The sequence below is a fragment of the Podarcis filfolensis genome, assembly GCF_964270895.1.
Source record: "Podarcis filfolensis genome assembly, chromosome: 11".
NCBI classification, from domain to species: domain Eukaryota; kingdom Metazoa; phylum Chordata; class Lepidosauria; order Squamata; family Lacertidae; genus Podarcis; species Podarcis filfolensis.
Window position 1 is genome coordinate 14940101 of NC_139613.1, and position 26109 is coordinate 14966209.

General features: G+C 43.3%; 1 protein-coding gene across 3 annotated transcripts in view; it reads right to left on the reverse strand.

Moving 5' to 3' along the window:
* The window catches only part of ALPK2 (alpha kinase 2), a 59495-nt gene extending 39210 nt beyond the window's left edge, over positions 1-20285 (reverse strand). For 2 of the 3 annotated variants that reach the window (XM_083575475.1, XM_083575476.1), the window contains exons 1-4: positions 20152-20285; positions 9463-9593; positions 8305-8422; positions 5956-7684 (exon numbers count right to left, since the gene is read on the reverse strand). In XM_083575475.1, coding sequence (XP_083431601.1) covers positions 5956-7684; positions 8305-8422; positions 9463-9577 — 1962 coding nt within the window. In that variant the 5' untranslated portion in view covers positions 9578-9593; positions 20152-20285. The remainder of the gene's footprint in view (positions 1-5955; positions 7685-8304; positions 8423-9462; positions 9594-20151) is intronic. The other variant, XM_083575477.1, reaches the window with a different exon arrangement.
* Between the last annotated feature and the right edge of the window lie 5824 nt (positions 20286-26109).

The following is a 26109-nucleotide window of genomic DNA, read 5'->3' on the forward strand; positions in this document are numbered from 1 at the left end:
ACACGAGGTACTACTTCCGGGTTAGCAGAGTCTGTAACCTGAAGTGTTTGTAACCCGAAGCGTTTGTAACCCGAGGTACCACTGTACCTGTGGAATCAGTGGAGAAGGCTGGTCCATTTGGACGGCTGGTCCAAGGATGGGGATGGAACCAGAATTAGTTGGCTTTGTCTACTACTAGCCCTGATTCTGTCTGCAACCAGCTCTGGCTGTTGCACTTCTTGCCTCCCATTCAACCAATCCCAATGAGACCCAGCCTTCACGGTATGGTGTTAACCCATTGATTACCTTGGCAAGCGATAAATGCAATCATCAGAAAGCAACTGGGGCCAACCTGAGGATGAAAGGAACTGAAGCCATTGGTTGGGGACAGTGATGTTTTTAAAACTACACAGTGAAGCAGCATGTGACCCGAGGTGCACTCCAAAATCATTTGCAAGTCACATGGGATCTCAAGGAACAGATCTCACACTGTGCACAGCTCTGTGCAATCCAAAAATTGATCTGGTATCTTCTGCAACATTATAAGTTCGTATGTTCTGCAACATTATAAGGCATTTTAAGCATGTTCCTGGATCATGTGGTGTACATAACTGGGGTGACAAAGGTGTCTGATTTGGTCCTAAAAATGACAAACAGTGACCTGCTTTTAAATACCTTGGTACACTAAAGCCCTGTCCAGGCATTTGCAATGGGTACACTTGGTACACTAGATTCAGACATTATTAAAATGTGTAAGCTACCACAGAGGGGCAGTGAGGACAAGTTCTTCAAATCAAAATGAGCAGGGAGTCTCAATGGATGTAAGAGACTGTAAACTCACGTAAGTCAACAAAAGTGGACACAGAGGGGCGAAAGCCAGTGTGTTCATCCCCACTGCCTCCCCCATGGGACCTTACATGTCTTAATAACGCTTATGATGGCTTATATTATAATATCAAAGGCTTCAGTTTTCAAATTAGAAGTACATAACAATGAGCTGGCTGTGGAAATGCATCCACATGGTGGTTTAGTCAGATGTGCAGTCTTCTTCTCAAGTGTAAAGCTCAGGAAAAGCCTATTTCTTTCCCATTTGTAACCAATAAGGCTGTGCACAACACTGATTGGCTGGCGCTTGTGACATCCCCAAACTACTTCCCCACCCTCCTTTGAGCAGTTTTTCTAACAATGGTTGCTTTTTCAATAAAGCAGGAAACATTGCCTTTTTAAAGAGAGAGGGAGAGGCAGCTTGCCTTAAGCACCAGAGTTGGAGCGTCAGGGAAAACTAAGCATTGGATTTAGAGCAAGTGCACTTGTTATTTGTGGGGCCGAGCCACTCCCAGGGCCAGCTAGTTCATGAGGCGGGGTGAAGCAGTCACCTCAAGCAGCATCCCCGTGCTAGCTTCTGATGAGATTTCACAAAATCTCACGGAGTGCACAAAATCTTGTGAGAGTTCTGGCAAGATCTCACCAGAACCCGCGATCACTGCCACTGCTGCACAACCTGGGGTAAGGGTGGTGGAGCACAGCAGCACATTTGCCTTTTGCCTAAGGCAGAGAAATGGGATGCACGACCCCTGCTCACGCCATAGCAGAAAACCCTACTGCGATAAGCCTGGATATCTCAATTGGTTAGAGCATGGCGCTGATCATTTTAAGGCTGCAAGTTCAAACCCTGTATGGGACAGCTGCATACACCTGAATTGCAGGGGGTTGGACTAGATGAGCCTCAGGATCCCTTCCAACTCTACAATTCTGATACTATGATCTTTATTTGCAAGTATAGCTGTACGCACCATTTCCTTGGGACAAAGTCTTGGAAAAAACTTCAAAAAAAGATATTCAGATTACCGTATTTTTCTGTTTACAAGACAATGCTTTTTGCTATAAAAAAAGCCAAAAATTGGGTGTCGTCTTATACATGGATAGTGAATGCAGAGGGGGGACATGTGATTATGTGATTAATGGCAGCAGCAAGTAGGAGATTGGCAGCAGCGATTGGGCAGGTGATTAGTGGCTGCGGCAAGGCCTGCTAGCAATTGGGCAAGCGACTGGTGGCTGTGGCAAGTGGGCGGATGGGCTGTTGGTGGCGGCAAGCGGGCAGACAATTGGCAGCTGCAGCAAGGTGTGCGGTGGGCAGTGGCTGTGGCAAGCGATCGGCAGTGGCGGGCAGGCGGGTGAGCGATTGCTGGAACTGACCCCCCCCCCCAAAAGCTAAACAACTTACTTTCTTAATTTTGGGTTTAAAAAAATAGGGGTCGTCTTATACATGGGGGCATCTTATACATGGAAATTTGCTTTGGTATTATGCCTTTTGAAGCTGTGCCTACATGCAAACACAGATGAATTCTCAGGGAACGTAAATGGACTAACACTTATTATAAAAAGTTATGGTACACAAATAGCCTATGTGGGTGTTTTGTTGTGTCCCAGAAACTTGTCCAATAGCCAGTTCCCTCTGCATTTCAGTGACACCAATGACCTTTGGCAAGTTTGAGAAATGGCACTTTGTCATGTTAGGCCTGTCATTAACATTACTCTGAACTGGCGACATAGAGTGGGTATATGGTTGATGCTCTCCCAGCAATGCAAATATGTTATGATTCTGAAGCATGCTAGTTTCAGAAGCGCTATCCAATGACTTACTTAAAGCTAGCACCATTGGCTTTTAGGATCTGTGAACATGTGAAGTGCTCTTAAGCATTCAAAAGCATTTCTGTTTTTAGCTGCAGTTTTATGGGATTTACAGTGGGCTGCATGTTTCAGACTGTATTTTTAGAGCTTATAGTTGCATCTTTTGATTTTAACAAAAAGACAGAAATTTGTGAATTACATCTGTGCAGTGCACAAATGGAGATAAAAAGGCTGCATTTTTTGTGGCCTGATGAAAGCCATGTGGAAGCTGAAAGTTTGTTTCTGTCTCTTCAACAAGTTGACACTGTTTATTTTGTCCTCTGTTTCTTTGCCAGTGAGCCATATAGTAAGGATATTCCAAACAATGACCCAGGTTGCACATCACATTAAGTCATAGTTTAAAATATGCTCCTGCATACTCCTCAAAGTTCCAGGAATGCTCCTCCCTTGGTTTGCCGTGTCTTCCAAGATTATGCTACCAAAGAAAGCACAATCAGTAGCCAATAATTGTTCTTGGTTTATCACACACAGTTTGTTTTGGGAAATCAAACCACAAGCCCATGTTCAGCTGACACAACAAGCCAGGCTTTTGACAGTAGCACAGCAGGAGCGGAGACGGACGGAAACAGAGAACTTGTGAGCACTGTGGACATTCACATTAAAGTATAGTTTGTTTTAAAAAATGGTAAAGTTTAACTAAGCAGCTGTGGGAGGGAACAAAGAGGTATCAGTTCCTGATTGTTATACAACTGTTGTTGTTGTTGTTGTTGTTGTTCATATACCACCCTATACCTGGGGGTCTCATTGTACTAGATCCACAATGGCTTTGTTAACACTTCCAAGTAAGACGGGGTTGCTGTCTTATTGAAGTTTTTCAGGTATGAGCTAGTGCATGCTGTCAGTCATTCCCACTTCACTCCTCCTATGGCATGGGCAGGAAAACCAAATCATGAAATAACAATTACCACATTTTTCCGTGTATAACATGGCCCCTATTTTGAGGGACTCCAATTTTAGAAAATGGGGGGAGATGGCCCAGAGTTGTTGAGCTTTTTTGGGGGGGGATTGCTAAATATCACTCACCCACACTAGTGTCTGCCCACTCACCAACAGCAGCCGGCAATCGGACACAGTGACAGCCTATCCAAACCAGCCCTTGATGCAGCAACCAATCACCCACCAAATCACTGCTGGTAAGCTCCTGATTCAACCAATCACACAACCCCCCTCTGCACTTCCCATGTATAAGACGACCCCAGATTTTCTTATACACAGAAAAGTACAGTAAATTTGGTTTCCTGTGACGACTGAACCTGGGACTGTAGCTTGCCTCTCCATAAGAAGTCAGGATCATGAGCCAGCCTTGAACCATGGTTTGTTGCTGGCTTACAAATCCTGGCTTGATAAGGAGAAATAAACCATGAGTGGTGTAGGAGAGCTGAAAACAATGCCAATATGTTTCACATCTGGCAACCAATGCACCCCTTTGGTTTCAGTTCGTGCATGGGTAGACGAGTCTAAAAAGCCCGGGATACAAATTTTCACAGCCCTCTGGTGGCTAAGAAATAATGTATTTAGCATTAACTCTGGAAGTGTAAACTTGATTCTGACCAAACTAAGCCTCCTGATGTATACTGTTCTCTAGGCACACACCCCCGCGACATGCACGAGTGACACCAGCATGCCGTGGGCGAGCCAATATGACACGGGCATGCTGACGTCACACACACAAGCCCCGCTGCCACGGGGGCAAGGTAGCACACCTGGTGTGAAAAGAGGAGGAGATAATAAATTACAGAAGAGGAGTAATTTCTAAGTTATGTTGTTGAGAGGAAAAATCTAAAATAAAAAGCATTCGCCACTTGAAGTCTCTGGACCAGTAGTTTGTGTCTAAAATGAGGAGACTAAGGAACGTTACCTCTAAAGCCAATGTTGGTACTTAGCTGGAAGAAAGCTGAACTATGGAACTCCTTGCCACAAGGGCATTTCCACTGACTCTGGAGGCAACAGGACTTAGTCTCTTCATTATGTCATTAAATGCCTGCTGATTATGCCAAACTTCACCTTAATTCTGTATTTGCTCTGCCCCTCCATCATCAATTTTTGATTGGCAGGCCTCAGTAATTTTGTGCCCACTCTGGTGGGTGCTGAGAGTACGTCTTGAAACACACACACCCCCGCTCTAGTTAAGATTTAAGAAATACGACACTAGATTCGCCTATTAGGATTGCATTTGAACCAGCTGCAGATGCTGAGCCTTTCATACAAAACACTGTCTGCATCCATAGAAACAATTTCAGGATTTAGTCAGCTGCTGCAAAAGATGGTTATAGAAGTGCTCTCTTGAGTTCCAATTCTGATTGCAGGTCAGATATGTGAGTCAGTAGTTCTAAGGTTATATTAGCAGAGGCGTGAGTGTGTGTTTTTTAATCTAAGTCTTGTGCTATACCTGACAAGTGGTCCAATTTCTTTCTAGCTGTCGTGAGACCATGGTGGATGACTAGTGCTCTGAATCAGAGTGCTGATCACTCACAAACTACAAATTCAGATGCAGGAAAAGGTCATCATTCTACTTGCCGCTAGTCGACGTGGAATAGCAAAACCAGCACAAGGTAGGGAGGGGAATGGGTAAGGCAAAGGTAATTTAAACACCCACAGCAGGAAGCACCACCTTAACTTTGGTACATTGCTTTCAAAGACTGGCTTCCTAGACAGCCCCAGAAACTGAACTCAAGCACCTAAGCATGCAACAATGGTGAACCAAGGTACTATAGTCCAGATCAGCACTCTGGAAACCCCATGTAAGCCATGATGAGCCAGTTTAAATGAACAGCGGGCTAGATGTATAGTAAAGAACTAGTAAGGTCACTTTGAGGAGATCAGTGTACATTTTAGGGTTAGGATAATTGCACAATTGCACAGCAACCTCCATTCTGAAGTTGTTCCTAACTCCAAAAGTATTTTGAATTCCACCTGCCCATTTGCTCCTCCACACAGGGTTGAGAAACTTTGGCTAGCAGCAAAGAGAAAGATACTGCTTGAATAAGGCGCATGGAACAGATTCAGTATCAGATTTCTCTTCCCAGCTGTCTACAAGTCCCATTAGTGCTGTTCACTATTATCAAGACCTTCCCACACCTGCCCTCTCTCTATAATTAGGATGGCTTATGGTTTATCTGGGCCTTTTTCAAAACCAGATTTCCTTAACAGCAGTAGCTGTCAATCACATCGGCTTGAATGGTGAAGACTTTCAGGATCCACATTCTGTTAAGACAAGTAGTACTGAAGTACATTAAAGTCACTGGACAAGTTTCTTTGCAAAAGGATAACAGTAATTTTCCTTACCATAAGTGTGGCATTTTCATTTGACGTTTGGGTTCTCTCCGATAGCTCACTAATCCATTTGCTTTCCCAAGGGATTCCTTTCTCTCTTTCTTCACCATGAAATAAACTGATGTGGTTTGAAGCATTCGCTATATCCCGCTTTCCTTGGTTTGAAATACTTTCTCCTTGTCGGTGAAGCAGTGCAGCAGAATCCAAACAACTTCTTTCCATCTGAAGTGTGTGAATTTCAGAGGCGTGCCGCTCTTTAGGATGTAACGAATTTAAAGTGTCTTTTGATGTCTTGATCCGATTGGCTTCAACTCTGGATTTACCTTCAGCTGGTTTCTTTCTCACCTTTGGTAACTGTTGCGAGTTTTTCCGAGAGTATTTGTCTGCAAATCGTTTGGTTACTGTCTCCAAAGAACCACTCAAGTCACAAGAGGAAGACTTCATCGCTGAAATCCCATTTTCTATACCTTGCGAACCGGCAACAGAAACATCCACAGCAGAGTGACTGCTGCTACTGTTTTCTTCCTCCATTCTAGGACAATCGTTTTCAATTGCCATGAGAGTTGCAGACAGCTTGTACTTCTCTTTGTCTTTCATACTGGAAGTTTTACTTTGCTGTTGCCCAACAGTGAGAGTCATTTCTGCTTGCAAGGTTGATGGACTGTATGCAGTGAGGTCGCTCCTGACAGCTACTTCTTTGGATTTTGACTGATGACCACAGAAGCCAATGGTGGCTTCCATAGGCACAGTGTTATCTGACACTTGAAACAGGCGAGGCATTTCACTAAGGAAGTAAGCACACCCATCACAATCACTCCCCGGTATTAACTCATCTTCCTCATCATCGCTTTCCAACAGGAATCTCAGCTTGCTTTCCCAGTTCTTGTACGTCTCCTCTGTCATCACGTCAGAACATTCAAAGTACTCGAGGGAATCATCATCAGAAGACTCATCAACTGGAATAAAGTTTCTCTCCAAGCAGAGCTCAATGTTATTGCTGGCATTTTTAGAGGAATCCCCTAAAAAGCAGATCTGATCTCCCAGAGGGACACTTGTTTGGTTCCCAGACAGTGTGCTGTTTTTCGGAGGTTTACTAAAGCTACCCTCTTCATGTGTCTTGGCATATTCAGTTGTCTGACAAGCAGCTAAGACTTCAGCATTAAGGCGGCAGCTGTCTGTGTGATCAGTGATTTGACTTGCTGGTTGGAAATCCACATCATCTAGCTTGCCTTCAGTAGAGTCCGTAGATGCTTTAGTGCTCTCATAAATAAAGAGATCAGGCATATGCTTGGACATGCCCCTAATGCTGTGATAATATTCCTTTAGATTGGATGCATTTTTAACTTCCATTTCGTCTCCTGAACTATGATTTTCCAATGGAGGACAAGTTTCACATTCCACTGTATGGAAAAACGTTTCTCCCGTTTGCTCTGTAGATAAATTGCTAAATTCTGGTGCTGGAGGTTCTGGTGAACCTAAATAGAAGCCACATTCATGGAGCGAATACTGGTTTTCTGCTAAAGCTTCTTTATTTTCCATATCATCATCTAAAATTTTCTGCTGACATACTGTAACTTCATTTCCTCTGCATGTTTCTATATTCTCTTCAGGACTACAAAGTACATTTTGATATGCTTCAGATTGGTCATCAGAAGTCACTTTAAGAAAAGCTGAAGACTGAGTGGTTCCAAAACAGTTCTTGGCCACAATTTTGTAAACTCCAGCTTGTTGCTCTGTGCACCTGTGAATTTTAAAACACGAATATTAAATTTTAATATACAATGTCGGTATTAAATACTTAAACATTTTTTTAAAAAAAAGTAAGTTGAAATATCCTCAATGGAGAGGTATTCTTGATCTCAAAATGACAAAATGTTGGTCACTTAACAGGAAAAAAAACCACACTATGATGCTCAAGATAACTGTGGTCAAAGAGTGATGTAGTGTGAGGCAGCCACAGGGAGGTTGCCTTGGGTGCAAAATTGTTAGGGGCACAAAACACCCAGGGCTGCCTTTTGTGAGGGGGATGGGGCAGGGATGGCTTTCCCACTCTCCTAAAGGCCCATCCTGATTGCTTTGTTTGTTATTATGTTGTGTGTGTGTGTGTGTGTGTGTGTGTGTGTGTGTGTGTGTGTGATATTGCAAACTGCCCTGTGATTCTCGGATGAAGGGTTGTATATGAATGTAATAAATAATAATAGCAATAATCTCTATGTGAGGTGCTTTACATGATATCCTAAGCCTTGACTTAGCGAGGCTGCATGAACGTGCATGCTCTACCGCAGTAGGCGTATATTTGCAGCCTTTGATTCATTCCTGAACATAGTTGAGAAATCAAGAAATGCTGAGGAAACAAATTACCTAAAGAGATGTAAGACCTGAGTCAGGTTATCCTCCAGTATTTCACAGCTAGAAATGTTCTTCTGTTGACTGATGTCTTGCCCGTTCTTATACCAAGTTACCTCTGGTTTTGGGTTGCCTTAAAACACATGGAGGAGAAAACTGTTATTTCACACTGATAAGCAAATGTTTCTGAACGTAAGGAGCTTATGGACTAAATAAGCAGGAGCAACATCTTATATTTGAGCAATTGCACGACTAGAAAACGTTGGGGACAAATCTGTTGCTTGGTATGAGGTATGGACAGACAAGCATTCTCATAAAAAGTAGTCTGACATTATTATTATTATTATTATTATTATTATTATTATTATTACCCCAAACATCTGGCTGGGTTTCCCCAGCCACCAAAGTATTATCATATACAGTTGCCATATGTCCTCTTTTTCCAGGACATCATCTTTTTCTGGGGTAAAAATTCTGCCGGGGTAGATTTTTTTAAATTTGCCAAAATGTCTCTGGCTATACTTTCTGGGTGAGACAGACATAACTGGTGGTTGAAAACTTGCTTTACTCTTCTCTTTTCCTGCCCACTCCCCCAACAATATATCAAAGCTTCTATAGCCTACATATATTAGGGGTATTTAAAATGAGAGTCATCATAGCATCCTCTCTTTTGCTCTTCAAAATATGGCAACCCTAACGTTAAAAAATAACGAGTACTGCCACCTGTGGCTTTTAAATTTTTATGTAGACCCATGTCACCATTGTGTCATCTGCTAGACCTGAACTATGGTTTTAGGCTCCATACAGATATTGGAAATATAAGAGGTTTATTAAACTGGGCTACGTACCATTTTTTAGCAGAACTCTAAATACAGGCCTGCAACAGGGTTTCTTCAAGTGACAAGAGGGATAAAAGATTCTAGAGGTTGGGTTATACTTAAGAGACCAGTGCACTGCTAATTTACTGTGCCTCAAGAAACACAATCACAACTCTATGTAAAAAGCTCACCAAGTTGTTTGAATTTGATTACTGAGCCATTTCCCAAGGCCATTTTGATACAATGAATTTGTGATTCTTCTGAAAAGTGGTCCTTTCTTTTAATAATATACAACTCTTCTCAATTAAAATTTCAACTAAAACATGTATTTCAGTATTAAGTCAGGGGTGCTTACCAGATATCTTGCAGGAGAACATGGTATCTCCATTTTCTGGCACCGACACAGATGACAAAGTTGATAAAAAATAAGGAGCGCTCTTATTAACAGATGATTCTGAGCCTGACATCATCCTTCGCCCCACTGATCTGAAAGAAAAATAAAAGCCTATGAAGCACTATGTCTCTCTTTTAAGTGCCAGCTACTGCAATGAAGCGTTTTATCTTCTGTGGCAGGACATGAAATAAAGTGAAAGTGGCAAGCAATTTAGGGCAAAAATCTTGTTTGGCTTCAGCTGCCTGGGCTGCTAGGAGCAATGACTCACTGCTCCGTGACTGATATTCTTTTAGTTTCCATTTGTCAGTTGGGACAAATGATAACACAAAAGCTTACATTGCAGGTGTTTGTTGCACAGACTATCCCCTTTACCATCTAGCACAGGCTTCCTCAAACTCGGCCCTCCAGATGTTTTTGGCCTACAACTCCCATGATCCCTAGCTAGCAGGACCAGTGGTCAGGGATGATGGGAATTGTAGTCTCAAAACATCTGGAGAGCCGAGGTTGAGGAAGCCTGATCTAGCAGATCTAATGAAAATTCATTTGGTTCCCCCATTTCTCTGGAATGTAATGGTAAGCATTCATAACACCCAACATTTCACAGCCATGTACACCCCTATACTTGCAAAACAGGATCTACACAGGAGTGTCAAGCACAGCACTAATCTGTGTCAGGTCTTGCCCTCATAAAGCAGTTGCCAAGATTAAAGGTCGCCACCTCCCCACAGTCGCCTATGTCTGCTCCTCCCTAGGGGTTTTTTCCTCCAAGCAATCAGAGACTGCACCTGCATGCCTGCCTTTGCTCCTCCCACTTCATGCCTCTCCTGGTTCTGGGAGACTAGGTGGGAGGGGAGCTTGTCACGGCACACCTGTGCCTCTTCACAAGCCTCACTCATCTCTGCTTTGGGGAGAAGCATTCCTTCAGATAACCCTGCAAGGCTTTGTACTTCCAAGATTCACAACTTGAATTCAGAGCCAGTGCAGATTTTAAGAAGCAAATGTTATATGGTCCCCTAGGCACCAGACCCATCAAGACTCTGGTAGGTGCAATTAACATGGATATTTACAGAGAAATGGGTCCTTTTGTGCCTCACCTAACTGCATCCTACAGTGTGCTGCTCTCCAGCATCAACTATCCCTTGTATTATGATGATGATGATGATGATGATGATGATGATGATGGTGATGATTTATTAAATTTGTTGTAATAGGGCCAAGGACCATGAAAGAAGCGGGCTGCACAATGTGGCTAAGTAGTAGTCCAGTAGCCCCAAGATGACAGATCTAAAATACGGCTGGATTGCACACACAGTTTAAATAGATCATAGAATCACAGAATTGGAAGAGACCACAAGGGTCATCTAGTCCAACGCCTTGCAATGCAGGAACCTTTTGCTCAACATGTGGCTTGAACCCATATGCTCTACCATCTGAGCTACCATCAGGTTTTTGAGATAGATAGACAGATCTCTCTATCTAAATAATTTTCACCCCACTTTTCAGCTGAAAAGACTGATAGAGCAAGTAAACCATTTTGTATAAAGAAACCTTGATTTAAGTGTTGCAGAAAGTGCCTGGGGAATAGAGAAAAATCTCAGCAACAGTAAACAAGTATCTCCTATTCGTGTTCAGATGCTGATTAGTCCATTTTATGGTAGAGACCTATAATAAGACTTATTATGCAAATTAACAGCAACACTGACAGTGACAAACCCCTATTATTTTTAGCCAAGCGATAACTCTTTTAAAATAATAATTTAACGTTTGCTCCAGGGTAATTTTCCTAGACAAGAATGAACAAACAGGTAAATTAAGTGTATATGTGTAATTACTCTACTTTGCATGGAGATGTTTTTATACCTGATTGCCAAAGACTGAGAGCTGTTTCCCTCGCCTTTTCCCTCTGTGGAAAACAAAAGGCAATCAAAGCAGCTACTTGAAATTAAATTGCTCCTGTCATTTTCTTATTAGAGGCCTTTTGGTTGTTATCTGATCTTTTAACACATCACACAACCTCTCAAAATACTAACAAGCAGGGTAGAGCAGTGAGAAAGAGGCAGCTGCTTTCATGCAAGGTCTGTAACAGCTACCACCACTATTGGGGACATTTTGTATCTGCATGCTAGTTACTGTAAGGTTACCAGATTTTTTTCAATGAATCCGGGGACACTTTTCACCTTCAGTAGGAATGATAGGATTCTGTCAGGGGACTGATCTGTAAATCCGGGGACCATCCCCGGGAAACGGGGACGTCTGGTAACCTTAAGTTACTGTGAATCACAAGTTGGGGAGCACATTTGCCCCTGGGTTGTGTTGTGGGGTTCCCATTTTAAACACGAGGCTAGGAGTGGCTGGCATAGATGGAAGCCAAGTTGGAGTGCACTGGCAGGAGAGTCTAGATTGCTTAAATCGGTGTGCAGTGGTACCTTGGGTTACATACGCTTCAGGTTACAGACTCCACTAACCCAGAAATAGTACCTTGGATTAAGAACTTTGCTTCAGGATGAGAACAGAAATTGTGCGGCGGCGGCGCGGCAGCAGGAGGCCCCATTAGCTAAAGTGGTGCTTCAGGTTAAGAACAGTTTCAGGTTAAGAACGGACCTCTGGAACGAATTAAGTTCTTAACCTGAGGTACCACTGTACCTGCACTACCCCTACCTGACATTTGCCTTGCCCCACACCATCCTGGTAAGTGGCAGTGTAGGGAGTACAGATGCATGGCATTGTGCAAGGCGCTCCTTGATCAACTCCTGCAAACTCTCTTCCCAGGATTCCTTGGGAAGAGGGAATGATAATACTGTATTGGCCTGAATATAAGCCACACTTTTTTTTCCAAATTCTGACAGTGAAAAGTTAAAGTGTGGCTTATATTCGCGACCTTCCCTTTCCCCCGACGTCTCCGGGGAGACTTGGGAGCAGCGGGTGGACTGTGCACCTTTGCCCTGCACTCCCGGGCTGCTCTCGGGGGGGGGAGGGGAGTGGCGCTTTGCTGGCGACCTCCCCCACCTCCCAAGAACAGCCCAGGATTGTGGGGCAACGGCGCGCAGCCCGCCTGCTGCTCCCAAGCCTCCCCAGAGCTGGGGGGGGGGGGAGGGAAGGCCACAGGCAAAGCAGCGTGACTCCTCCCCCCCCAGAGCGGCTCAGGAGTGTGGGGCAACAGCACGCAGCCTGTCCACTACTCTCAAGCCTTCCCTGAGCTGCCAGAAATAAGGGGGACGGGAGGGGGAGGTCACCAGCAAAGCAGTGCTGCTCCCCCCCTAGGAAGCAGCCCGGGAGCGTGGGGAGATGTCTTTTTCTCTCCCCCCCCCCTTTGAATTTTGAAGGTGCAGCTTATTTGCAGGTGCGGCTTATATTTGGGCCAATACAGTACCTCAGTATCAGTCTACCTACAAAAGTAGCTAACCCTTTTAGGCCCCAGAGTCACATTCATCCTCAGCTGACCCTTTGGGAGGGACTGCTACATGTCAGTGGGAGGTAGGGGAGTCAATGGGTATGGTGACCTCACTCTTGCACATACACTCTCACATGCATGCACACACAGAGGACATACAGCCGCCCCTCCTCAGCTTGCCTGCACATATCAGCTCTGGAGGAGGCTATCAACCCCTCTACTTAACAAATGATTGACCTGATGGTCAGTCACCAAAGGGTACCCAATGGCAGTTCGCACAAGCTTCTAATATGTAATATTCCTGGTGTCAAGATTCCTGATGTCAGATTTATGTCCATTAGAAATCACAAGACAGAGAAACCAGTAGGAGAACACTTCAGTCTCCCAGGACATTCTATACAAGATCTCAAAGTAGCTGTCTTATTACAAAAGAATTTCAGAAATAGACTGGAAAGAGAAGTTGCTGATTTGCAACTTATTACCAAACATAAAACCATGGAGAGACCTGGTCTGAATAGAGACATTGGATTCTTATCTCATTATAAGATAATGACTTATTATGGGCCCTAAGGAAGTTAGATTGGCTTCAACCGGAGCCAGGGCCTTTTCAACTCTGGCTCCGGCCTGGTGGAACGCTCTGCCTCATGAGACCAGGGCCCTGCAGGATCTGACTTCTTTCCGCAGGGCCTGTAAGACGGAGATGTTCCGCCTGGCCTTTGGCTTGGAGCCAATTGATTCCCTCCCCCTCTTTCTTTTTTCTTTTTCCTTTCTCCTCCTGTGATGAGGCAGCATTTTAATATTTTAATGTTTCAATATTTTAATGTTGTAATTTAATCTTGTTTTTAAGTTGTATTCATTCAGCTTGTTTTTATTATTGCTTGTTAGCCACCCTGAGCCCAGCCTTGGCTGGGGAGGGCGGGGTATAAATAAAAATTATTATTATTATTATACATGGCAAAGCCATCTCACCCCTTGCTTTTTCCTGCAAGACCAATTGCAGTCGTTAACAGTCGTCAACAGGTTTACCACACCTATCAGCCAATCACCCATTCCCACCACCCTTCTGAGTAATACCCCTCCCCACCCTCTCACTATATATAAGGGTCTGGTGACTTCTGGTTCAATGTATCTGAACTGTGCATGCACATGAAAGCTCATACCAATAACAAACTTACTGTAGTTGGTCTCTAAGGTGCTATTGGAAGGAATTTTTAAATTTTGTTTCGACTACGGCAGACCAACACAGCTAAGGAGAGACTAAAGTTGGTAGGATGGTGTCCCATTTGCCCAAATGAATGAGCCTTTAGGATAAATGGGCAAATGGTCAATTTGTCAAAATGGTTTCCCTCCCCTTTTCATTATTTTGCTGAATCACAGAGTCTTCCATGAACATGAGGACACCGGCTGCATACAACCCATTATGTTCTTATAAGCAAGGATTGCTGCACCAGCATATCCTGACAATCTGTGGCATTCTGCTAGCTGATCATATGCCATTGAAGGCTTTGTGCCTTTGCATTAGCATCAAATCTATTGCATTCAACCAGCTATAGCCATTATCAGTGCATCTGGTTTAATGGCAGCAAGAAACACACAAAGCATTGAGTGGCACACAAATGAAGAAGAAAAACCAGGATGTAGCAGGTGTGATCTGATATCAGGTGCTGTAGCATTCTCCCATGGTCTCATGTAACAGAATTACTGTGATGAGCAGGGGGGAAGCATAATGTGAAAGGATGTGAGATAAATAGCCACCTTAGAAAATATAATTTGAATTTATTAAGGCCTGCAAGAAATGCAGGTATGGCCTCCTCACTTAAGGGAGTAATTTTCTGAAGATAAGAAAATGCAATGGTAGAATGAAGATGATCAGCAATCAACTCAACTTAGTTTTTGCAGGTGAAAATAAGTAAGGGGTGGGGGGAAAGGTAATGCAGAATAAGGATATCATAAAGGAGCAAACTATACACATGTATGCATAATGAAACCCCAACTTTAAAAATGAAAGCAGCTGCAATTTTGAGTTGAGATACAGCAAAGTACAGAGGGAGATGGAAGAAATGAATCACTCTCAAAGAGAACAAGGCGGATACAGGTTTGCATGAAATCTGCATATACTAATTTAGACATAATTACACTATAATTATTTCTAAATTACTAATAATTCAAAATGTCATTATTTCTAAATTACTAATGACTGTAATTTTTAATAAAAATATGGTACATCTCACTTTAGTGAGGAAGAATTTGCCCAGGTGACCTTTGTGCCTGCTTCCTCTGCTCTCTAGGCAGTAACTACTGATGGGCAACTTCAAGGCTCCTGCTGCTCTCCCAACTTTTGGGTAGGGCTGGGCGATATCAGCTTTTCAACATTGTGGTGTATCGCCAGCCAAACATTGCAGTTTGGTGATATACCGTGATGTTGTAAAAACAAGATGCATTGACCTCTGCCCATGAGACACCGGGTGAAACTGACCCAGCTCTCAACTCAAGAGCTGAGCCAATTTCACCCAGGCACTCATGGTCTAGGACAATGCCGCTTGTTCACTCTGCTCAGCTGGGGTTTGGGAAGGTTCACCCTCCCCAACTGAGACATGCATGCGGCAGGAGCAGAGGGGCTGCTTTGCGCCACTCAGCTGGGGGAGTGAATGTTCCCCCTCCCCAGCTGAGAGAGCCCCGGTGCTCTCCCTACTTGCATGCAAGCAGACGGAGCAATGGGGCTTCTTTAACAGCTTGCTGCGGGGAACAACAATCTGAGCAGTTTCACGGAGCCCCCACCCTGCTGCCGGTTCGCGGGAGCCAGTGCCGGGCCGGGGGCTCATTTAACTGCTTGACTGAGGCAAGGGCAGCTGCACAGTCCTCAGCCAAGCAGTTTAAAGATGCAGAGGGAGGAACAAGCTGTACTGGCGAGGCTCGTTTCTCCCTCTGCGGCATATGAGGGCAGAGTGGGATGGCGGTTTCACTCAGCGATATATCGCTGGTGAAACTGCTGCTGCTCCTGGAGGAAGGAACTCTTGACTCCCTCCAGCAGATGCTGCTAGCAGAGGGACTCAGGAGCGGTGGCAGTTTCACCAGTGATATATCGCTGAGTGAAACCGGCACCACGGTCTGCTCCTCATACCGGTCCTGGGTGATATATTGATATATCGCCCAGGCCTACTTTTGGGTCTTTTATCTTTATATGAGATTTGGCCTGGTAAGCCCATCGAAAAGAGGGGTGTCCTCTGACAGACCTTCAAACAGAGGACTATCTTCTGTAATGAAGGTTACATGGATGTCCTATAGGAAAGAGAGTTTCCATTCAGCCCGTTTCATTGCCACCCCTTTCTGTTCAAAATGGTTTTTCCCTCCAATGCCCCAGGATTCCAAATGCCTAAAAACATGTTTTAGGAATCCGGGAAGGAAGAGCACGTATGCAGTGGCAATTTGAGCAAAAGGGGCATCTGCAATATGGTTACACATTCACACATACGGTATGTGCTATTCTACTCAGTAGAGTAGCTTTCCAAGACTGTTTTTTTTTTAAACTACCCAGTCAGGCCTCTGCTTCATACCTTAGTTTCTATGCAGTGTATAGTTTTCCTTTGCAGTTTGCAGTTTTACAATTATGCAGATTTTTTTAGTATGGGGATAGATAATATTTAAGAAAGCCATGGAGATGAAACAGTATGGTTTGTGCATTCATGCACCACAATAAGAATACCCACACATGACAGAATTTTGCAGCCTGGGAACATTGCAGTCTGGGAGCAACGAAGGAACTGGAACACACTGTTGCAAATAAAATGGCAATCTCTTGTGGTGGTGCTTCGTTCAACAGGAGAATGGCTAACGTCACATTTAAGAAGGGAAATGATAACAGTAACCCAGGCAACCATAACCCTCAGTAGAAGGGCACAGGGTCTGTAGTGATATGGCTATGGAGGAGCTTTAATCCATGCAGGTGGTGCAGAGGAAGTAAAGCTCACATGAATTCTAGAGCCTGGGAAATGAAGAGAAAAGGCACCATGCGCATTTGTCCCGGTTTGTGCCACCTGCTGTTTTAATCAAGCTCTGGCAGCTGCACCCAATCATTCAAACTTCCTCTTATACACACCAATCATGCTGGTGAAGGGTGCTTTGTACATACAGTATTCTTGCTTCTTGTTGAGGTGAGCTTAGAAGAGAGCAGCCTAGCCCAAAGGCTGAGAAAAGCAAGCATGTGTTGCTTGCTCTCCCTTGGATTGTACAGAAGCAGCAATTTGTGCTATTCATATTGTTCAAGTTGCTTTTCTTAAGTGCTCAGAGTGTCCTACTTTACAGAGGGCAGTCCTTTATTAGAAGGGCTCTCAGAGGGCATTCCTTCCTATCTGAAGGACTGTTTGGTCCAAGTCCAATTTCATGGTAACGAAACAGGAGGGGGGAAAGCATGGGTATTGCAGGTGTACCTGCACAGCAAACCAAGGAAGCACACAGATAGCATCTGGTCATACCTTTCCCCACTGTGGTAAGATGTTTCATATTTCTATTAAAATATAATATCCTGCTCTGGACAGGATTGTTCTCCCCTCAAAGGAATGGGTCCAAGTTTGCAGTAACGTCAATCGGTCCAAAATTCGATTGCTGGATGGGGTACCCTTCAGATCTCATATAGCCTGCTTTGAAACAGTTGAACAGGATGCCAGTTCATTTCCAGGCCCAATTCAAGATGCTCACATTACTTCTTAAAACCCTAAACAACCCAGGCCCCAAATACCTGAAAGATTGCCTCCTTCCCTACAGCCTCTCAGGTGCTAAGACTGGCCACTGCCCAGGAAAGGGCATTCACTGTGGCAGCCCCTAAGCTGTGGGACTCGCTTCCCACCAAAGTACACCTGGCACCTTCATCATACAGGTTTTGGAGAATGCTGAAAACACACCCGTTCACCCTGGCTTTTGACACTTGAGATGCATATTTTTAGGATCCACCTTATTTTACATTGTTTTAAAACTGTTTTTAATATTGCATGATATTGTGTTTCGCTATTAAAGTTGTGTTTTAATAGTCATAAACCACCCTGGGACGTTGGAGTAAAGGGCAGGTTAAAAATTGTAATAACCATCACCACCTTGGGTGGGGATAGGTAATGTATTCCAACCCTCTGTTTCATGCAGGAATCTTGCAATTGCAGCATCCCTGACAGGTGGCTGACCAGCCTCTGCCTAAGTACTTCCCGCAGAGGAAAACCCACCACCTTCCAAGGCAATCTATTCCACTGGATCACCAAGGCCTGGGTTCAAATCTTTGCTCAGCCGTGAAGCTCACTGGGTGATTTTAAGCCACTCACTTCTCTCAGCCTCCCTTACTTCATAGGGATGGTGTGAGGACAAGATGGGAGAAACTCATATATGCCATTATGAACATAGAGAAAGGATGAGGAAAATATAAAAATGGAAGTATGTTCATACATATAATCACCTAAGAGCATATAATATATATATACTGGGAAACACGTTTTGAAACTACAATTTCTCCTCTGAGAAATTATGGTGCTGGAGGAGACTCTTGAGAGTCCCATGGACTGCAAGAAGATCAAACCTCTCCATTCTTAAGGAAATCAGCCCTGAGTGCTCACTGGAAGGACAGATCCTGAAGCTGAGGCTCCAATACTTTGGCCACCTCATGAGAAGAGAAGACTCCCTGGAAAAGACCCTGATGTTGGGAAAGATGGAGGGCACAAGGAGAAGGGGATGACAGAGGACGAGATGGTTGGGCAGTGTTCTCGAAGCTACCAGCATGAGTTTGACCAAACTGCGAGAGGCAGTGGAAGACAGGAGTGCCTGGCGTGCTCTGATCCATGGGGTCATGAAGAGTCAGACACGACTAAATGACTAAACAACAACAAGTGGGCTAGCGATATGGTGCGGGTTGGGCTGAGCTGAGCTGCTTGACATCAGCCTTCTTGACATCACATGCTGCTGCTGCTGCTTACTGAGAGGTAGAAGCGGAGGGGCAAGGCAGTGGCCACTTAGTGTGGTGTTGTACGGATGCAGTGGCAGAAGCAGCAGATTGGCTCTGCCACTGCACCTGTACCAAGTTCTTGCTATAGCAATACAGCATTGGGAAGACAAGTCAGCAATGCAGCCCCACTGGTTACTACTGCTTAGGACTAATTCTGAAAACTATTTGAGCCAAACTAGGTGAGATACAGGAAACTCAGGAGCAATCTCCTGATAGTTTTTAACCGAAATGAAGCTGCAGTAGGATATGAATTTAAATGTAATAGTGGGAGGCAGAGGTGCTTCCCCATGGACCATTTCTCCAATCAAAATTGCCAGCAGTAGTTTTTCTCTTTCCAGGGGAAAACATACAAGGATCATACTCAGAGCTCATTGCAACCAAATTTCAGTAAAGTTGGAAAACTGCTCTCACTTTCTCCTTGTCTAATCTAGTTTTGTCCTAGCTCTGGACAGAAATGAGACGTTTTAAGAACTGGTGACTTAATTATTTAAGTCAATGGTATTTTTTTCCAGCAAACTCTTGCAAAAAGTCTAGTTTATTTTTAATGTATTTCTCCTAACCTCCTAGATCGGTGGTAATAATTGTTGATTAATTTAGACAGGAAAAGCATTGCCTATGCAGATTTTAGTTTAAAGAGGAGCTAATGAAATCTAGTAAATCACAGACACATGCTGATCTTGCTTCCATCTATTTTTAAATGTTCATCACGTAACTGTATCCGACGTATTCAACATGTGCAGTTTCTTTGGTCTGCATTTTGGGTATGTAGTGTACACATTCTATATATTAGCCACACACTATATTAGCCACACACACTCACGTCCACAACTATCTTTGATAATTCATTAGATATTTCATATAATGAGGTAGACATACTGTAAACTATTTTTCCAATGCGATTACAAACATCCATAACTACGGAGATAGTCGGCATTCTTTATGCACAGACCAGGTTTGCCAATTTTATTTCAGTGTTTATCTCCTAAATATATTATTAGGCACTTAATTTGAATAAAAAGGTATGGGACATTATTTGAGGACACCCCCAAGCGCTGCAAACGACAACTATGAAAGGTTAGTAAAGCCTAGTAACGTAAATAATTTACCAAAAGTAATATAATGAACAGCAATGCTGGTTAAACATGTGGTTTAGGGAAATATGAAAACGAAATAAATATGTAGCTATCTACACATCCTAAGAAAACGGAGAATGCAGATACAACTTTACAACAAGGCTATAAACTCTCCACCAGCTGAAACAGCAAATGTGCATACTTACATCGTAAGGCTCTCCTCGGAAGGGCTTGTGTGACATAGAAAGAAGGGTAGCTTGTTTCCCTCTGCTGTGGCGATATCCCAAGACAAAACCAAGTTGTAAGTAATTCCCGCTTGTAGCAAGCGAGGCTGAAAATATCAGTGTTGTTTTGCTGGGTCTGATCATATCACAGCGATCAGTTAAGGGTGGGTTATTTCATCACAAGGCAGCAGGTGATTCTTCCCAGGAAGATCTTGGCGGGAGACTCTGGGCCTGGAGCTTCAGATCACATCTTCCCCTGTCAGGAATCAGGATACGTAAAAAAAACAAAACCCTGTGCTTTTTAATGGAAAAGTAACGAGGCATTAAGATTATTACGTTTTGGAGCTCAGTACCTCAGTTTTAGTTCATAGGCATGTTCTTAGTTACACATCTGCTTTCTCAAGTAGAAATTAAAAGCCATTAATCCCCTCAACATCTCTAGTTGCCTGGGAAAGATTCAACGAGAGGGTTTTTTTTTTTAAATTGAGACAGGTGGGAATAAATGGGAAATCCTATTAACTCAGGAAATTAACGAGACTTAACTGTTACCAGCGGAAGAGAATGCACTTTTAAGCACTTGTATGGAAATCAGTGTTAGTTCCTGGAGGGTAAAATGGGCACTGAAGATATTATATAAGTCAGGAGAATTTAGGCAAAAAAACAATAAGCATATAATGGCACACCTAAAATGAGACCATCAGAAATGTTTTGAATTCTCTCACATATGTGTATGAATGAGAGATGCATTTGTGTTTGTCTATGTGAGGTGAGTGTGTGCAAAACAGTGTGGTACAGCCACCTTGTGTGAATTCTGCCATCAGGATCAACTGCACATAGATGCTCCATGGTAAGCTTGAGGTTGACTGTATTCTCCTTAATGTTGTTTTATGTCATGTCCCCATGGCAGCCATGCTGTGCTGTGTGAACCGCCCTGAGATCTTTTGATGAAGGGCGGTATATAAATTTAATAAATAAATTTTAAAAATGCCCTACATGGCATCAATTTTGTGACTGGCGACCACAGCACTTTCTCAAAATTCAAAATGTTTGCACTGGTCCAAAAACACAGATGACTCCTGGCCTACATAATGCCTCAAATAATCCTAGCTCTTGGCTAAGGCAACATTCCCCAAAGCTCAACCAGGAGAATCCATTGGATTAGCCTCCCACCACTCCTCTGCATGCATCCAGCCAGTCCATGACAATTTCTGCCTTGAATATTCATCTTGCACTCCCTTCCCTTTGAGTATTTCTGACAATGGGATCTCACCCAGCAGTTTCCTAAGCTTTTTCAAATTGGCCTTCTTAAAGTCCAGAGAACATCTCTGACTACTCAGCTTCCCCTTGCTCCTGTATCATGAAGCTCAAGAGGACACAGTCACTTCCCCCCAAGGTTCCCATAACTTCCACTTCATCAACCAGCTCATCTGTGTTGATGAGGACCAGGTCCAAGACAGATGATCCCCTTGTTGCTTCTTCCACCTTTTGGGAAATGGAATTGTCACCAAGGCAATGGAGAAATTTGTTGGACCTTACATTCTTGGCAGAGTTTTAGTTCCAACAGATACTGGGGTAGCTGAAGTCCCCCATGACTATATCTCTCCTTTTTGAATGTTTGGTAAACTGCTCTACAAAGGCATCATCCAAGTCTTCAGTCTGGCTTGGAGGTCTATAGCAGACCCGTAAGGTCACTGTTGTTTCCCTCTCCTACCATTTTTACTCCATACTCCTTCCATGCTCCAGGTCATGGATATCTTCACACGTGTACACATCCTTTACATATAATGCTACACATCCTCCCTTCCTAATAGGTCTATTCCTTTTGAATAGCTTATGTCCCTCAATTTCTACATTTTAGTCATGAGTCTCATCCAACCAGGTTTCAGTGATGCCTATTAGGTCGTATTTGCCATCCTGTTTTAAGAGCTCCACTTCATCTTGCTTGTTTCCCACACTCTGTGCATTAGAATAGAGGCAACGGAAAGCATGAGTCATTCCCTCCAGCTTCCTTCTTGCAATTTCTTGCCATTTAGCAGGTTTCTGAAGCACCACCTCAGTTTCCTGTGCATCAATGAAGCGATTATCCCCAGTACCAGGTGTACTGTTGTCTGCAATATTGCCTCCCTCCTCCTCAGGATTTAGTGTAAATCCTGATGTCATCCTCTTGATGTCATGAACTGGTTGGGTGCCAAGGAGTCGTGGGAGTGCCAGCTGGGAAACCCCCAAGGGAAGAAGGCTCAGAGCCCAGGGATTGGTGCTGGGATGATGATGAGCAGTCAGAAGGAGAAGAGGGAGAAGACTGGGAGGAACAGATGTTGGAAGCTGAAGAGGTAACAGGGCTTAGTGAGCAGGAAGAGGCTGTGGTAGAGAACAGTCCAGAATTAGAGGCAGAAATGGAGGCAGAGATGAGGCAGGCTGCTGAAGAATCCAGGGAGTCTCCCCCTCCTGCTGCAACCAACTCCCCTCCCCTCTGCACTATGAGGCAAGTTATGTGGAGTGTTGATCAGTAGCCTTCTGTGTTCTGACTGTAAAACACAGTTGAGCTTTAACAAAAGATATTCAGCCGGCTGAAACGGAATCTTAGCTTTTAATCAGAAATACAAAGAAATGTTGCCATTTAAACAGCTAGCATGATGTACAAACCTCATAAAAGAAAAGGAAATAAGTATCCTGCCTCTGCTTGATTATTTTCCTCCTTAATCCTCTACACTAATCTATCACACTCAATAGGAAAACTTGAAAGCCTAATTACCACCCCATTCACTTCCCAGAACAAGGAATTTCAAATTACTCTGAGATTTGGCAGATGACACATTTGACCCTGCTCTGAAAAATAGTCAGGGTTGCACCAAATGTTTCCCTGCTGTTGCCCAACTACCTGTAATACTCAGCTAAACTGCATCCAACCGTAGATTATTATCATTTTTCGTAGAGATGCAGTATTTTATTTTAAGGACATCCTTCTCTGCAGCAGCTAATTCATTAGTCTATTTAATATATTGATATACCACTATTCATTATAAAAGTCTACGGTGATGTCCAAAATACATTAAAACAACATGTTTAAATAGTAAATGCAGCAATTTACAGTGGAATTAAATTCTAGGCATTAAAAGCATCCAACCAAAGCGCAACACATTTAAATTCCGTTTAAAACATAGTTTCTTAACTTCCCAAGTGAAATCAAGGTATCCCAGTACTGTAAGCCTACAGTTGTATGAATGAGCCGCACATATGACTGCCATCCTCAAAGTCCCAGCACCTGATAACTGGACTATAGAATCTAGTTATCTTAATTCTTAACTCTTAAGAAGTCTTAACTATTCAAATACTAGAAGCATATTATTGGAGTCATTGTCTGTCTAATGTAACACTTCATTGCTCATACAACTGTGAACACTCAGTTGTGCAATAAAGCAGCTTATCTAAACAGTTTGTAAGATGCAAAAGCCAACATCCACTTAATTAGTTATTTGCAAGGCTAAGTGCCAGTTGCTAAGATACGTTGCTGAACGTATATAGCATTGCCAAAAAGGTTAATACAGCCAGTGTCGTAATATTTTAGCGCACATTAGTTCGTGTTTTCATTGTTTGCATGCCAAAAATTCCTCACCCAAGTGGAAAGTGCTCTGCTCATGGGTACTTCAGAACAGGAGAGGAAACATTTAAAAGAGGATGGCATTCCTAGAAGAGGGTTTCCCAAAAACTTTCTATGCAAATTAGGGTAATCTGCATTGGAACATTTTCAGCTTGCATCATAACATTTTCTGGCGCCATAAGGAGTGAACTAATTTAGCATGCTTATTTTACTTGTATTTGCTAAACAAAGCTTTTAAAAAGCACCCCATGATTTTTTGTTTTTGTCCCAATGGAAATATTTGAGGGAGGGGGTGGAATAAAGCACACTTAATATGGTTTAAATGCCATGTTCTGTGGACATTTTTTATTGGATTTTTTATTTTAAAAATTAAAGACAATAGGATGTACTCCCATCATATTGTTTAAATTTAAGGGGGAAATCCACAAGGTACTGAAACAAGCTGACACACTAATAAATTTTAGTGCCCAAAGAAGTGTGCTTGATTTGCTAATTCACACTTGGTTGCTATAATCACCTGAAAAACATTAATTACAACTTTGAAACTGTCACGTTTGCCTAATATTGTACTTTTGGCATCCATTCAATGTTACTAATGAACTTCTGTTACCAGAATGAAAGAAGCAAATCAATAGGGGGGAATACACATCGCCGCTCCTGCACAAGAAATGGCTTTTGGGCAACACTCTATGCACGTAGTGTATCTGAATTAACCATTTCCTTATTAGGAATGTGTTCCCCAAATGCCCTTTCCCTCTGTCTGTCTGAGCAGCTTTTCCCAATCTGTTGCCCAAAGAATCCTGGTATCTATTATTTACCTCCCACAGAGCTACAGGTCCCAGCACCCTTAAGAGATTACAGTTCCCAGGATTATTTGCAGCAAATCATGTGCTTGTAACTCCATCAGAGAAGCTGCCAAAATTTGTGTGACTGTTTTGGGCTGGATGACACCTCAGAGTCCCCTCCCAACCAAGTGATTCATGACTGTGTTTCTGTGAATGGATTTTCCTGTGAGTGTAAGTTTCTCAGCACTCTCTTTTGTTAAGGAGAATAGCTCACTTCCAGAAACTCCCAGAAACTATTTTAGAGAAGTGGGCATGTATTTTCTTCCCTCACCTTTCCTCTCCCCTAGTTGCAGATGAGGTCGTCAAGCTGCAATGCATGCAGAAACAGCTCTTCGATAGAAAGAAAGAGGGGCGCAGGTGTCTCCCCTAGTGGGACAGCAGTACTGTATCCTGGAAAATGAAGGAAACCAGAAAGCAAGGGAGAAGTGCTACAGCCACCATCTCTACAAAGGGATAAATGGGGAACCAATACAACTTGATTTTTGAAAGATAGGGTATTCGGAAACGGGTGGAAGTGATAATAAAGGCAGTGCTATTTTTCTAGAACGCCTTCCTTGTTCTCTTACAATGGCAATGATGCCCACCTGAGAGGTGCTGGAACGGAGTTCTCTGTGAACAAAAGGACTGCAATGGTTCCTAGAGGTTTACAAAAGAGGGAGGTCATCAGTGTTGTATGTAAGAACTAATGAAGCGCACCAATGGACTCACAGAAGTTCAGTCCAGTGCTTTAAAAAAACTACTATAATGCTGCACTGGGGCATATGAAATAATGAGAGAGTACTGCACCAGCGAGCATAAGAAAAGTTTATTTCTTATGCAACTAAGTTGCACACATCTAGGATAGCTGAACAGGACTCCAGGTCAGAAGGTTGGAACCAGGCCAGTCTTAAGACGCAGGACATCTAATATTAGAAATGAAGTACTGGGTAGAGGGAGAATCTGGAACAAGTTGTGAGAAAGTCAAGAGAGTCACAACCACATGATTAAAAAACAACAACACACAACTAGATGGCAATCCAGGAGCCAGTCAGACAAAAGCTTTTATCTGAGCTGAACAAGTCAGATGGAAAGAGAGCTGAGGCAAAAGGGAGAACCTACTAAGAAACTGAGTGGTGTTTGTGTCCATTTTCAAGGAGGGCAATTTTGCAGGCTGAGAGGCTGTATGCTGGCATGGAAAGACATTGAGGATAGAAGCAGGGCATTGAAATCCTACAAGGGGCAGCAGGAAGCATGAGGCTTCTATCCTATACACTCAACTGGGAGCAAGACCCACTGTACTCAGAGAACTTGCATCTGAGTAGGCAGATGTTGAGAATCACAGTACAGTGGTACCTCGGGTTAAGTACTTAATTCATTCCGGAGGTCCGTTCTTAACCTGAAACTGTTCTTAACCTGAAGCACCACTTTAGCTAATGGGGCCTCGCGCCCCCGCCACACGATTTCTGTTCTCATCCTGAAGCAAAGTTCTTAACCCGAGGTACTATTTCTGGGTTAGCG